Source organism: Rhododendron vialii, chromosome 7a, assembly GCF_030253575.1.
Source record: "Rhododendron vialii isolate Sample 1 chromosome 7a, ASM3025357v1".
Classification (NCBI taxonomy): Eukaryota; Viridiplantae; Streptophyta; class Magnoliopsida; order Ericales; family Ericaceae; genus Rhododendron; species Rhododendron vialii.
Genome location: NC_080563.1, coordinates 10,835,028 through 10,850,730, shown reverse-complemented (window position 1 = coordinate 10,850,730; position 15,703 = coordinate 10,835,028). Strand labels below are relative to the sequence as shown.

Here is a 15,703-nt window from a genome sequence, read left to right as displayed (position 1 = left end):
TGTTAATTTCCTATGAGGTTTATATATTGGACACATGAAGTGTCGATTGTTGTAAGGTTGGATTAGTTAAATTTTTACTAATCGAGGTCCGTTTGATCTCCCAAAATTGTTTTGGGAAGCTTTGGGCCATCCTCTACTGCGATCGACTCCGTGCTCGACAAAGCATTTTATATCGATATCGTGGGCGATATCGAAGGGAAACACATTTGTATGCGCAAGACTTGAGAAGGTGGACCTATTTTAAGTAATTGATCTTCACCTTCAATAATCTCATGTCCTTTTTTATGTATAGCTATGAAAAAGGCATAGGCTTTTTTTTTTTGCTTTCGTGTTGAACGGTGCCCGATTTTAAGTTTTTTGTTTGTTGGATGAAATTGCAAGATTTTTCGTTATTTATGCTTATGATCATCCTATGCACGCGATGTTTTAGGTTACACCTGCTAACATAATTTCACACTAAACTACTAAAGGTATGAAGTAAGTAACTAAAATACCTCACCACCATTTCATCTCATGGGCCTGATTTCGTGATTATTCACAGGCCATGGAGAAAAGTTAGTTTTAGGTTGCAAGCAGCTATGTTTTCGATGAATTGAAGTATATAGTTCAAGTTTAGGAAGGCTTCCATTCAATTGAAATATTGTAGTGTTGGAATGACATTTTTGGGCATCATTTTTAATTCTCCGTAACCCTCTTACAACTTATATCTAATTAGTTTAAAGAGGCTTCTGTCCAATTTTTTACCGTTCATATCTCAGGCGGCGGGACCCTTTTTCTTTTTCTTTTTTTTACTTTGTTGTTGACTATTTTTGTTTCTAGACCATGGCTTCTCATAAGCCCAAAGGCCCCAAACCAATCAAGTCGAACCACCTAAACCGCAAACCAAACCAAACCGATCGAATCGTGAAACACTCACTGATGGATACAGACGGAGAAAACAACAATCTGGCGGATGCGGATGGGTTTGGGAACCGAACCAATCTACCCAAAACTGAACCATGGACAGCTCTAATGAGAGCTATGTTTGTGTAAGACCATATTAGGTTCGGCGTTAGTTGCGTTTGTGGACAAACTTTCCTAGGGGAGACTCTTAGTGCTCACTTTTTATATTATGGCTCTTTTTTGTGGATATAATATGTTTTTCTCTGTTCTTTTTATATATCTACTTGAGACATGCATTTTCAGTGTTATGTATCATTTTTTATTTTTATTGGTGTTTGGATGGTGTTTTTATGTTTTATCAAAGTTTATGCGTTTGAATTTATGCATGCAAAAGTTAGGGATTAAAAAATTATTTGTTCTTTATTTGTTGATTCAAGTTGAATTCCAGAGAGTTAATTCATTGGGCAGGGGTTGATATATTAGGTTCAATGTCCAGTATTTATTTGTGTGAGCTGATCGTTCGAGCCGTGCCTTCAGGCACGGGCATGCATTAGTTCATTGATAACAAAGGGATAACAATGAAAGAGCACCCATCCCAAAAAAAGGAATATAGCAACCACAATGGAGGCCTAAACACCACGCTGAACATTCAGGACCTCACATAGCTTAATGTGCCAAACAGATGGAGAATATCTCCGATCAACGCAATACTAGCCAAGCAACCAACAAGAAAACCACGTAGAGGTTAGAAAAGCCTTCTCAACGGGGAAGAAAACAGAAAGAACCGAAAAAATATCAACAAAACAAAAAACCTACAGTAGATCATCACACCTAAATTTAGCCGCCTGAAAAAATATCAACAAAACAAAAACCCTACAGCAGATTCTTGTTCGTTATAGTACAGTATTAAGCAATTTGAATCTCTAAATTAAGCAAAAATAGAATATGTACTAATCCGACGAGTAAAGACAAAGGTAAGGAGTTAGGACAGAATCTTCAATGGTGCGCCAAACTTTTCTCTTCTGTTTACGGTAAACCCATTAGGAATATGAGCTAAATCGACCGGAACTAAACCCTCGATGAACCAATCGAAAAAATAGAGGTAGCATTAGCATAGTTTCTCATTCTTGCAATTGAGTTTAAATTCTTTCTTGATGAGGTGAACACCCCATGGTTTTCCGCCACCTATTGGGGAACCCACTATGCGCATTCATTGTAGTAATTTAAATTGTTCATTGTGTAGGGCCCGCAAAGTAGTATACTTATGCAAAAATCAGCGGGAAAATGACGGTTCATAACGTATTTTGATAATTAATACCCGTCAAGAATAAATTAAGAACATTTGTTAATGCTAAAAATCAATTTGATCAGGCATCAATAGCTATATAAAAAATGGAATTTTGGTTTATAAAACAGGTGGTCATGGTTCTGTCACTAATTTTTATTTTTTAAGTTAAATTATTCATAACTGTCTATTTTATAAACCAAAATTTAATTTTTGATATAGTTATTGATGTTTGATCAAGTTGATTTTTTGCATGGCTATGTTACTTTGTGGGCTCTATGGATCTGTTTGATTAGCGAGATAATGGTAAAAAATGCAAAAAAGATTGGGAATATATATACATATAGTATATATATAGTATTCACTTAGAAAGCATATCTTAGAAAGTGGTGGAAAAAGAACTTTCACGTACAACCCTCTAAAAAGTTTGAGAGCTTGCCTCACTTTTTCTCACAAAATGTGTAGAAAAATTTTATTTTCTCAAGAAAATCAACAATAATTATTCTAAATTCTCTCTTTATCCTCTTCCCTTTACATTTTCTCTTCTAATTTGAGCAACTTTCCTCCTTTTCAAACAATGATATTTTATCATCTTATTTTCTTGCAAAACTTTCATTCTAATCAAACAGATGTGAGAAAAAAATTACATTTTCTTTTTCTTTTCTTTCACTCTACTTTCTATTCACTTTTTATTATATTTTTTTTAATAATAAAACGGACCCTACAAGATGAACGGTTCAAACTACTGCAATGAACACACATTAGAGCCCACAATGGGCGGTGACAGAAACCCAACAGTTTCGGCCTCATCTGAACAGAACTTGCACTCTTCGCAATTTGGTCTTCCATCAAATACTACTAGTACTCATGGTAGCATGCAGTCCAATCAGAAAGTCTACTGGTACAGACCAAAAATCTGTACCAGTAGGTACAAATCTCTTTTTGGGTCCATTTTGAATTTTAAAAAAATGATCGGAGTCGCTCATTTTGTTTAAAATACTTCTTTTTTTGTCCCTACAAAAAATAAATTTAATCCGGTATCGGTAAAAGTATTTAAGAAACATCCAAATTTTGCTCTAGAATTCAATAGAGCAAAGTTTGGATGTTTTGTAAATACTCTTACCGATACCGGATTAAACTTATTTTCTGCATGGACCACAAATAAAATATTTTAAACAAAATGAGCGACTCCGATTATTTTTTTAAAACCCAAAATGGACCCAAATAGAAATTTGTACCCACTGGTACAGATTTTTAGTCTGTACCAGTAGCACCATTCCAGTCCAATACGGTGTGTGGTTTCGAGTTTCTTTCTGCGGAACCGCCCGGAAAACGGGGGCTGGTGGATGCACATAAGATAGGAAATGATGACTTTTTTGTGGCTGAGGGAGCTGACTCAAAAAGGAGAGAGAGAGAGAGAGTTTTGAAATGATGACTTTTTTGTGGCTGAGGGAGCTGACTCAAAAAGGAGAGAGAGAGAGAGAGAGAGTTTTGAGCTGCAACTTGTTATTATCTCAAACTATAAAAGGATAAAGATGACCATGTCTAAAAAAAAAAAAAAAAAAACTAAAAGGTTAAAGTAAGAGAGAGAGAGAGAGAGAGATTTTTTAGCTGCAACTTGATTAAATTATACTCCCTCCGTCCTATTGGCATTTTCAGGAATGCGTGTTATTTTTAAATTGCATATATCTTTCAATCCATAATATTTTAGGCGATTTTTTGAATTTTGTTTAATAGAACAAATTAAACACTATCAAACAAGATCCATATTGCTTATAAAAAAATATTATAGATTAAAAGATATAGTTAATTTTTTCATAAGACTGAAATAGTGAAAGTGCCAAACATTATGGGACGGAGGGAGTACCATCAGGGTGGTAGCCCAGTTCGCACAAGTGATGGGGCTTAAGTGCCTCTCCCTCCATGTGCACTCGGGTTCGAGCCCCTCCAGTTGCAAAAAAAAATATACGAGCTGGAGGGATGCATGGAGGACCATGTGCCAGCTGTGCGCTTAGGTGGTGCTGTGGTGACGGTCTGTTCTAACGTACAGTAGCTATGGCTCGAACCGGATATTCCACAGCGGGACAGGAGCCCCTATAGTCACGCCCAAAGAGGGGTTGCTACGCCGGTCGCCCCATCCTACCCTTTTCTGTTTTCAAAAAAAAAACTTGATTAAATTATCAAACTAAAAAGGTAAAGAGAGAGAGAGAGAGAGAGAGAGAGTTTTTAGCTGCAACTTGATAACAACTTGTTACTCAAACTAAAAGGGTAAAGTAAGAGAGAGAGAGAGTTGTTTGTTTCTAAGTTTAGAAAGGTAATGATTTTGTCACTTTTCTCTTTGTTAATATCACTTTTTTTTATATCTTGACTAAATGATTTATTTTGTGAGAGAATAAGAGTAGCATTAAAAAAAAGAGGAGTGACAAAATCAATTCCCTTTAAAAGAGTTTTAGTTTTGTTTTGTAATAATTACTCTATTTTTCTTTCAAATTATTACCTTATTTCTTCAATTATTATTCTCATTTCTCTCTTTATTTCTCTTCACTCATTACCCCTCCCTCCAATCATTACCTTATTTCTCTCTCCACCTACTACCAAAACTAAAATACCCAAAATTACCAAATCAAACAAAACCAATGTTTTTCTTTCTTTCTCGATGTCCCGACATTGCTAAGCTCGCACGCACGCACCAATTGTGCTAATAAACTAGTACTAATAAAAATTATGAGTTCGAGCTCGTATTTGCTCATGAAAAGCTCATTTTGAGATCTGTTTGTCCCATAAATAAACCAAAACATGAATGCCTTTTAAAGTGTGTGGGTTAAACTTTCAAACAAAACTCAAACAAACTACTATTCATCTTATGTTCGACTTATGTGGTGTTCAAAAGATTTAAGTTACCCAAGATCATTTTGTCATCAGCTCGATTAATAAAACTCACTTGAGACTTATGTGGTGTTCAAAAGATTTAAGTTACCCAAGATCATTTTGTCATCGGCTCGATTAATAAAACTCACTTGAGATAGCTTGAATAATGTTCAAAACTCATTAGCTGTTCGGGTAATTCATCTGTCCCATAGAAAGAGCACGCCTTCGAGGCTCTAGCTAGTCTTTTAAACTTTGTTAAGCAGAGCACAAAACATAGTTCACTTTTGTACTAGCTCACTTTTTACAAATGGGTGGTAACATTATTGCCCTATTTCTCGGATTACGCAAATTTTCAGTGCTGGGTAGGTATCACGTGGTGCTCGTTCGGCACATCCGAGCCATCCATTGAGTTTTTGGACGGCTCGGGTTTGGAGAGAAAAAAAGGAAAGAGCAAGTGTTGGAATGAGAAAAGAGAGGGTTTCAATTCGAGCTGTCCAAAAATGTATTAACCGGCTTGAATATCCCCGAACGGATACCACGAGGGATATACCCACCCCTACACCGAAAAATTTCTCGTATTATACGACTCTACTGTAGATGATAAGCCCCCATTCTTTGACTCTACCCTCATGAAAATTGATCACGTGTAGCCGCCTCACTTTTACACCAATAGTGGGATCTCATAAAGCTCCATTCTTAATTCAAATGATGGCCAAAACCATTAATTTACATGAATCCAAAAGCCGCCCTTGTCCCTTATAAATAAACCCCCTCCTCCCTCCTCATACCAAAAACGTACTGTAACAAGTTCAAAGATACAAACCCCAAGCATGGGTTACTTAGCCAACATTCCCCTCCCTTTCTTTCTCCTCCTCAGCCTCTTCACCTCCGGCCGCGCCGCCACCTTCGAAATCCACAGTAATTGCCCCTACACACTCTGGGCCGCCGCCTCGCCCGGCGGGGGCCGCAGACTCGAGAAGGGCCAAAGCTGGTGGCTATCGGTGCCCGCCGGCACGTCCATGGCACGGATCTGGGGCCGTACAAAGTGCAACTTTGACGGCGCCGGTAACGGTCATTGCCTGACCGGGGATTGCGGCAAGCTCGCGTGTTCGGGATGGGGCACCCCTCCGAACACCCTGGCTGAATATGTCCTTAACCAATTTGGTAACCTGGATTTCTACGACATCTCTCTGGTTGATGGGTTCAACATCCCCATGGAGTTCATCCCGACAAACAGGGCCCAGACCGACAAATGCAAGCCCATTTCGTGCATCGCGGACATCAACGGGCAGTGTCCGGGCCCAATGCGGGCCCCGGACGGGTGTCTGAACCCGTGCCAGGTTTTCAAGACCCAGCAATACTGTTGCACACAAGGGCCTTGTGGCCCGACGGATTACTCAAGGTTCTTCAAGGATAGGTGCCGCGACGCTTATAGCTATCCTCAGGATGATCCTACAAGCACGTTTACTTGCACGAGTGGGACCGATTTTAGAGTTGTGTTTTGCCCATGGGGCTGGGATCCACACGTCCCCATGGAAGTGAATGGGACTAGTATTGTGATGTAAATTAAGGGGTGTTTTGAGTATGCTTGTGAGCCATTTACTTGGGTGAAATAAGGTCTTTGTACTAATAAGTGGATGCTGTAGGGTGCTTTTCCGTGATGCACTCTGAAGGGAAGATTCGGACAATCAGTGGTTCTGATAAGAGTGCTTTGATTAATCTCAACCATTGATTTCAGGAATGGATGGTTCGGATATATCCTACAGAGTGCACTACATGGAGCGCCCTACGGCATTCCCAAATTCGTACTACTAAGGAGAGTTGGAAATAGTCAGTGTTGTATTGTCATGTTGCGGTTGTGTTGTAGCAAAGTAAATTCAACTTTGAAATAAAGAACTGTTAATTTTGTTTTCTTCTTTGAGTTTTGATTCCATGAGACTCGATGAATAGGTGAATGGCAAGTGACTTTATATGAATCGATTATTATTCATCAATTGGGGCACACTTAATTATATGTTAATTGAACTGCAAGTTTAGGCAGAGTGAATTATCCATAAGAGAATTTGTATGTACTGGTGTTCTCTTTCTTCTATTGATACATAGTAAAACTTATATGAGTCGTGGATGCATCTAAATAATCTGTGTGGAAAAATTTTGTGGGCAGATTTACCAATTACAACATCCCCCAGTAATACTTCGCCCAGTAGTTGTTGCATTCAGACGACAACTATATAGATAGTACGATTTGTTAACTAACTTCATGTTTGATTCAACCAATTCTAAGTAGTAGACAAATGGTCACTAATTTGTACAGTACTACTCTGAGGCTATTAGCTACAAAATGTAATTAAGGTGCGATGATGCTATGGAAAAGTGATTCATCATATGTTGCGTCGAGAATTGGATCAAGTTTTATGTCAGATCCAATTATATGTTGCTTCGGTTGGGGAAAAAAAAAAGATCAATTTTGCTTGATAGATTCAATGAATCGGAGTCCCTCATAAACATGTGCCAGATCAAACGACCCTTAAAGAGATGTCGCGTGATATTTCTGGATAAAAGACCCCATAAATTTATGATCATTAATTATAATTTGCAACCTTTCCTTTAGCCAATTATGATCATTAATTAGGTGGCATCTTGGTTCTTGGTGTCAAGTTTCTTCACGTCTCTATCGCTTTGAAATATCAAGAGTCAAAACAGAACAGAAAAGATATGTACACATGTCAATTGATCTCGCCTTTCCAAAAAAAAAATGTCAAATGATCTCGAGTATTACCGGTTTACCTAACTCATTTAGGAAACGTAACAATTTGAATACCAATAAATAAGCATTATCTGGTCACCAGCTGACTGCATGCATGCATATATACACCATACAGACAAAATATAACCCAACAATAAGCCCAGTTTCGTTAAGTAAAAATAAGAATTTATCTTTTGAATTAAAAATGATGTATTGTGAGAAAATGACATATTTCGTAAATCGAAAAATAAGTACTTAAAAAAATAAAAAACTTAGAGGAACGGGATTCCATGTACTCATCTTAAAAAATAAGTAATTTAATTAACTGAGTAGAGGAGTATATATATACTAGTACTAGCATTATTAGACAAAAATCATGGCTCCAGTATAACACCCTATCCCTGCATAGGACGAGAGATTATTCCATGCTCTCAAGCCCTTTTCAACCACACAATGAATGAAGCCTACACTTATTTTGAGTCCCACACTAAAATGTGTGGTGGAAGGAGGCCTTGGGTACCACACCAAAATCATCTGTTTTTCGCATAGGACTGACGCATCGGTCAGACAACTAATTTATCAAATTATATGTCCAACTTTATGCCCACCTTTTGTTCAAAAGGATGATCTGCAGCATATGCTTAATGATGAAGACAATGACAACAACAGACAACTACAGCTGCCCATTATAATACCATCACCGCGCATTGTTGAACAGTTAATATGTCAAAATTTCCAACAGTTGCGTAATTGTTGTCTTATTTTTTGGTAAAGTTGCATAGGTTTTGTGATGAGGGGAGGGGACCATTAGAAGCCAATTGTTAAGTTATTGTAGTGATTCACACGTAGAATAAGACAGAATTAGTGCATGTTGCACTGTTATCTAGAGTAATTCTAGAGGTACATATACCCAGACTGACCACAGATTCGGCCAAACACAGATGTCCGAAACCGTTCGATACACGTAGGCTCCACACGATGCATGTCGTGCCCAGTTGCGAACACGTGTTTGGATTGGTGTCCAGATCATTACTCTTATCTATCCATCCTAGGATTTTAGTTCATGAGCTTGGTCTTACTTCACCGTCAAGAAACGCTTAGGCGGTAGCTCCTTTAGACGAAGCAGTGTCAATCTATACGGAGTACCAAACATAAGAGAATGATCTTATCGTTTTAGGAGTTATATATGACCAAGTATTCGCAGATGAAGCCCAAGTCCAAACAGTATCATACAAGGTGGTTAAAGATGAAATCCTGATGAACTAAAATCTAAGACTAGGAGTCAATTTGATTTGTTTTTCTTTTCTCACCTCTTCTACCTACCATCCAAGGCATCAATATTAAAAACACAAAAGTTACAACAGTCTTACAACAGTCATCATACCAGATCATAGGAGAACGGAAACAACACTAAAGTTACAAAAGCACTGGTTCAAAAAAATACCTTCATGCAGTTGTCAGTTTAGATATCTACAAAATCCAGCATCTTTCGACACCAGCAGTCTTCTTGTTAGCAGAAACACCACCCCAGCTATCTTCTAGGACTTCCCTGTAGTTTGATTTTGTTCCTCTTTTCCTCTCAAGATAGGTTGCTGAGGTGCATTATCACTGTCAACCGTTGAGTCGACATTTCCAGGGAAAGGGAATGTCGGAATATCCGGCAACTGAGTTCTAGATACCGGATTCCCCGTAGAATCAAAATCCGACAAAATATCAGTTTGGAAAGAGTTGGGTAAGCCTAAATCTGGAAGAGTATGAGATGTATCATCTAGCTGCTGGAAGTAATCCTGAAATGCAATATTATCCTCGATGGGTATTTCCCCTGTAAGAGTTTTAACAGCAAATTCTATGCATAAATCTGACCAAGAGTCTTCCAATGGGTAGAGGAATTGCGATTCGGGATTTTCCACGTTTTTCTTCTCAGTTTCCTGCCTAACTGGTTGGTCTTCTTGAACAGCTTTGTCCTCTATAGGCTTCTTGCTTCCCTCAACAGTCTCAAACAACTGAGGGGCGCTCTGGGCCACATTATCAAGGGCTTCTGGGGTGTGGGCCAAGTTATCATGGGCTTCTGGGGATTGTTTCGCCGCTGCACTTTCACCAGACTTTGCACTTGCCGGAACACGTTGACATAATGGAAAATTGACAGCAATACTGGGGTTGAGCCCCGCAAGTCGGTTAGACGACCTACGAGGCAAACTAAGTGCCTCCTTATTCTTGGATTTGCTAGAATTGATCTGCATTTTCCTGCTCCTTTTCATTCCCAACCCATTTTCTGCCAATTTTCCCTCTTCCACCATATCAGGTGATTGAAAGGAAACAGTCCCATTTTCCGCACAAACCATCTCACACTGATTTCCGTTACAGCCACTGGCTCTTGTCAGTGGTGAGCTGCCGGGATCATTAGTTTCCTTTGTTTCCTCCTCAATCTCTATTGTCCCTGTAAGAATTTTGACAGCAAAGTCTAGACATGGATCTGACCAAGAATCCCCAACTGGATTGAGGATCTTTGATTCTACGTCTGCCTCATGTTCCTCGTCAGTTCCCTGACTGGCTTCTGGAAAAGCCTCGTTTTTCAGAGGCTTATTTCTTCTGTTCGACTGCTTAGCATCTAATGGAGCTTCTGTTCCAGTGAAAACATGATTCGCAATTTCTGCCCCTGAAAATGTCTCCAACCGTTGAGGGACACTATGAACCAACAGTTTTGCTTCAGCATTTCTAGCTGCAGCTATAAGATCTCGTTCACTTAACCCCAAACTGACAACCATTTCGGGTTTGGTCCCCATAAGTCGTTTTGAAGACCTACGTGGCAGATTAACAGCCTCTTGTTTCTTGGTTTTTCTAGAGTTGATCAGCATTTTGCGGTCACTGGTGCTTCCAACAACATTCACTGCTAGTTGATCAGTTCCATTTTTCTCATTAACCCTATCCCATAGCTTTCTCTTGGAGCCCTCAGTCCTTGGCAGATGTGATCTGCTAGGATCGTTACTACACTCACTTTCAGCACACTCTTCAATCGCACGATTAACCGAATGCTCAGCCATTGATGGAATTGTGGCATCAGCAGATACAGTCGGGCATTGCCTTTTCTCTAATCCCTTGTTTGTCACACTGTTTTCCATACCTGCAGCACAAAATTCCACCTGAGAAACAAGGAACGCAAATTTTTTGGTACATAATCTCCTATCGGATTCTTTTTATTTACGCAGGGTAATTGCTGCCAAAGAAATGAATATCACTCATTAATCTCTTACCTTCTAGTTGTGCCTTGGTTGAATGGTGTCCTGAATGCTGCATTTTTGCGGCTGATGGAGGCTATTGAAAGACCCAAAAAGAAAGGCAAAGAAAGAAATTCTTGAATTGTTAGAACGTTCTATTCATCAGAATACCTCGAAGATACTAGAAGCATACCAAATTGATTTACAAATGGGTGGAAACATCCATATGGTAATGTTAAGAATGCATGATACATCAGGCCATAAAGAATACTTGGTTTTCAAAAATCTGGGCTCAGTAAATTGAAGATAATCGGCCTTGTGGAGGTTAAAACAGTACCAGGTAACAATAGAGGAAAGAGATTAAAAACTAGGTAAGGGTGATTGTACTTGTCGCCTTCTAGCCTCCGCAGATGTAGATGGCAAGTGTGCCTATAATTGACAACAAAATAATGTCGAATGAAAAAATGACAAGCAACTGATGTAACAAACCATCATATCTGAGGAGCTTGAAGCAGGCATAGTCAAGGCATTAAACGATCCTAGGGTGTAAAGGCTAAGGATTTCTCTGTCCCTCGTTTGAAAGTCATGTTCATGCATGTGCATACCACTTGGGGGCTCTGCACATCTTCCAATATGAATGACAATCTTTAAACGATCTAAACACCCACACTGATCAATGCTCAAAAAATTCCCGATTGAGAAATTACATTAATAAAAAAATCCAAGTACACAACTCCACACGGAAAATCCAGCAGCTTAGGTCATAACTCTCCTAACATGTGTATTGAACTTTTCTAGTAACTTCCCTATCAGAAAGTAATTAATGATTCCAAGTAACAAGGCCACCAAGAAGACGTACCTTTACAGAAGTCTCTTCATCTAAAAAGCTCAATTCGTGCCTCTTCCTTGGTTTGATAGCACACCTACTAATGTTGCCTGATTCCAAATAGCGCAAAGCATCTGGAACAGAGCGGAACACATATCCACTTACAGGATCCGTGTAGTACTGTAGTAATTAGATCCCCATCACAATTTCAGACAGCTTCAAATTCGAATGACTGCAACTATAGAACTAAGACGTCTAATTCATTGGCAATGCACCCAAAACAAAATTTACGAAGATCCACTATATGTACTAACGTCTAACAAGATAATAAAGAAACACATGTTTGTATGGGGGGGGCGATATCCATATATGGAGGCGCGCACACACACACATATATATAGATATATATATATATATATATATATATAGAGAGAGAGAGAGAGAGAGAGAGAGAGAGAGAGAGAGAGAGAGAGAACAGAAATGGGGTCCAAGGACGGAGGGAGAGATCAATACCGGGTCCTTTCTGATCCCATTTCTCTTTTGAATTTTGGTTTCTTTAACCCACCCTGCAGGTAGCCCATCTGGTATAGCCCTCTCAATCACGATCTAGATATCACTCAAAGAATCAGAGTTTGATCACTACCAGAGGAAAATTAATAACATGCTCTCTTAGAATTATTCGGTATGTTATGGAACCGACCTTTTTTACAGATTTATTGATAACACCTCTTTCCTTCTGTTCAGATGCGCAACTTGCCCCCTCCAAAGTTTTCATATTGCAAGACGCCTCTACCTTCAGAGACGTTTCACCTCCAAAGAATTCACCTGTGCTAGGCTGAAAATAAATCACAATTAATAAGAGTACTGGTAAAATGTGTTAAGCACAATATAGGTAGTAATTATGAACTTTTGCACATTTATGAAGCACTAGTTCCTTACTAGCTAAAATAAAGACAAGTTTCTCCCTTTTAGGTTCCTCAACAGTAACTTCTAGCATCTACCAACACGTGATTGAAGTTCTTAAAAGGCCATCCTAGAAAGGGCAAATTTTTTCGAATTGCAGACTGATATAAAAGAAGCATTTCAAGTAATACGTAACGGATTGGACTGATCGTACTAGTTATTTAAAATTGAATGGTGAATCTCCTCATATTGTCAAGTTTATCCTTCTCAAATATATCAACTCCCAGTAAATTTAGACCTGATGATTGAATGTGAGCCTGCCGTATATTGAAATACTCTCGATAGGTAGTAGGAATACCATGCTAAAAGTCAACATATGCAAAAGTCAAAAAACTATAACTTCATGATGTTCTGACCAAACATTGCTGACAGAACCATTTCCCATTTTCTTCTGTTGGGATGTGCAGCTACCTTTTTGTTTTTGAGATATTCAGACACCTGTGGCTTTGAATAGAATTTGCTTCCAGTCAGAGGTTCAACATAGCACTGCAATTAACCAGACACAATAAGAACATACAGAGAAATGACTTCATACCAATGATAATATAATCATCCACTCCGTCATATTGATATGTAAACATAGTTAGCTATTACTACTTCAAACTTTAGCCAACCCAAGAAACTATAGTCCCGAACATATCCAATCATTAACTTTACAATCATCAATTTCAAGAACTTGCAGACTCTGAAGAAAATCATTTCTGGTATCAGAGACTTCCTTAGCTCCTTAAGTAAGATCAAGTATCCTCAGAAGAAAAAGCAGGCCCGGTCCAAGGGCAATACCCAAGCGGCCATTGCCTAGGACCCCGAAACCACAGCCCAAAAAGGGGCCCCATTTCATGTTTGTGTTATATTAGTTGTGCCAACTTCTCATCAATAGAGCTGCGTAGTTAGCGGTAAGGATGTTTGTTTCTCCAAAGTTGGTTCAAGTAAAAATCTTGCAAAACCTAATCTTTTTGTGAAGAATGTCAAAAATGTTGACCTAGCCATGTTTAGAACTCAAGACCTACCAGATTGACCGGAAGGTCCTAACCACTAGGACGGATTGTTTACTCAATAAAATAGCAAACACTATTTACATAAAGAAAACTTCCGGGAAAATTATATCCCCCATGCAAAATCTATTTTCTCATATTTGGAGTTTCAAATTTTTTAAAAATATTTTTCCATACACATGATTTACTTGAAAATTCTTATTTTATCTTTTAAGCTGCTCTTAATTGTATTTTTTAATTTGTATGTTAAAATAAATAGGGCTCCCCATTGATGTGTAGGGCCGGCCCTGGGAGCCTATTTGTGATGCATGGAACTTACCTAGGGGTGTGGTGCTTGCTAACTTGTAGTTTTCATTTTTTGTAAGTTGTTCTCTTCTTTTGGATGCCTTAGTTTTCTGCTGGCCTGCTTGTGTGGGATTTCTAGCTGGATCTGCTGGTCTCGTATGATTGGTTGTGTTGATTTCTGGTGTAGGATGGTGATGCATTTCTGGTATAAGCTATATTAGGCATTCTTTTTTATAATCTTGGTTTTGGTCTGTTCTGGGGTATGCCCCAAGACTTTGTATTCTCTGTTTCTTTTTTTTCCGAGACCTGAAGTTAACCATCGGGCAAACCCTTCGGGTCCTCGTGGAATTCGAACATGCTACCTCATGGCCACTTGGCCAGACCCGGTCCTTTGCATTCTTTGTTTGGTCTTGGGACTTACTCCTATCAAAAAGAAAATCAAGAACTTGCTTCAAGAATTGATCACATTTACGCCCTAGCACCGAATTCATGCACTTTCAGACCCAAAAGCCTTAACCGAAACCCTAAAAGCACGAGCGAAATGAACTGAAGAAGCTCGAGTACCTTGACTTTTCGGCCGTTGGTAACTTTGACCTGCTCTTTCCAGCCGGCAGGGAGCCAGCCCGGCGACTTCCCGGCCACCATTTTCGACGCAATCTGCCGATTCCGGCAGTCGATTGCCGGAAAACGTGGACGGTGAACTCTTGTCTGTGGTACTATATTACTATTATCTGAAAAATGAAAATGGGTTACCATTTTCTTGCTCTGGTGGTACAATGAGGTGTGCTGAGCGAGTGTAGTGGGTTTTTTGGGATTTGGGGGATTTATATATAGTTGGAGGGTTGAACGGCGGGGTCCCCAGTAGAAACACACGTGTTCGTGTTGTGCGAGTTGGGAAACACGTCGGATATTGACTATTTATCTGAAAAAATTACTCGTCAGGGAAGGGAGGGCAGAGAACTAGAAGATTCTCTTCGTTGTGATCTATGCTTTGGAAATGGAATGAGGGAACGGGAAACGTCGTAGTGCACCAGCAGCATTATACGTTCTGGCCATCCATCTCGGCATGAGCAGTTCGGATTGTCCATTGCCGAATCTAAGCCATCCATTGTCAAAATGAACAGTTGGATCAGCCGCACTAAACGTGTAATGCGGAGGGTGCAGCACCTCCAGATCCTGAGATGAGAGACAGTCCGATTCTAATGGTGTGGGGGAGAGCATGAACGGGAAAGCATTTTTAAAAGGACTCGGGTATGGTGCTATGTTGAATGTGTTGTGCATGATGTGTCCCAAAACGATGTGTCAAGGGGTTCACCATTTGTGCTATAAGGGCCATGTTTGGTACCCATTAAATGGGTAAGAAATTGATGATTTATTTTTATAAAAATTTTGGGACCCGTTATACTCTAGGAATTCTAGAGCATGAAGTTATCCATAAAAGTTAATATTTTTGACAATTGGAAGACTGAAAAAATATAACATAATAATGGCAATTAATAACTTACTTTCAACAAAAATCACATTTAAAGCTCGACAAGCGTTTCAACTTGTACACAAAAGATATCAAAATGAATATACTAATAATCTTTCTTATAAGTTCTCGACAAAGAAAAAAAAAAGCTATACGAGCTTCTACAA

At 39.1% G+C, this 15,703-nt stretch overlaps 3 protein-coding genes across 3 annotated transcripts in view; 2 read left to right on the top strand and 1 right to left on the bottom strand.

The window, feature by feature from the left end:
* LOC131332390 (uncharacterized) overlaps positions 1-15,703 on the top strand; it is a 97,600-nt gene that overhangs the window by 9,613 nt on the left and 72,284 nt on the right. The window lies entirely within an intron of this gene.
* LOC131332404 (protein P21-like) lies at positions 5,756-6,947 on the top strand. The gene has a single exon (XM_058366609.1). The coding sequence runs from the start codon at positions 5,866-5,868 to the stop codon at positions 6,598-6,600; it is 735 nt and encodes a 244-aa protein (XP_058222592.1). The 5' UTR covers positions 5,756-5,865; the 3' UTR covers positions 6,601-6,947.
* On the bottom strand, positions 9,052-15,346 carry LOC131332641 (methyl-CpG-binding domain-containing protein 13-like). Its single transcript, XM_058366938.1, has 9 exons — positions 15,078-15,346; positions 14,630-14,773; positions 14,428-14,488; positions 13,197-13,271; positions 12,523-12,657; positions 12,336-12,428; positions 11,856-12,002; positions 11,033-11,093; positions 9,052-10,902 (listed from the first exon to the last, which is right to left on the bottom strand). The coding sequence occupies exons 1-9, from the start codon at positions 15,344-15,346 to the stop codon at positions 9,320-9,322; spliced, it is 2,568 nt and encodes an 855-aa protein (XP_058222921.1). The 3' UTR covers positions 9,052-9,319.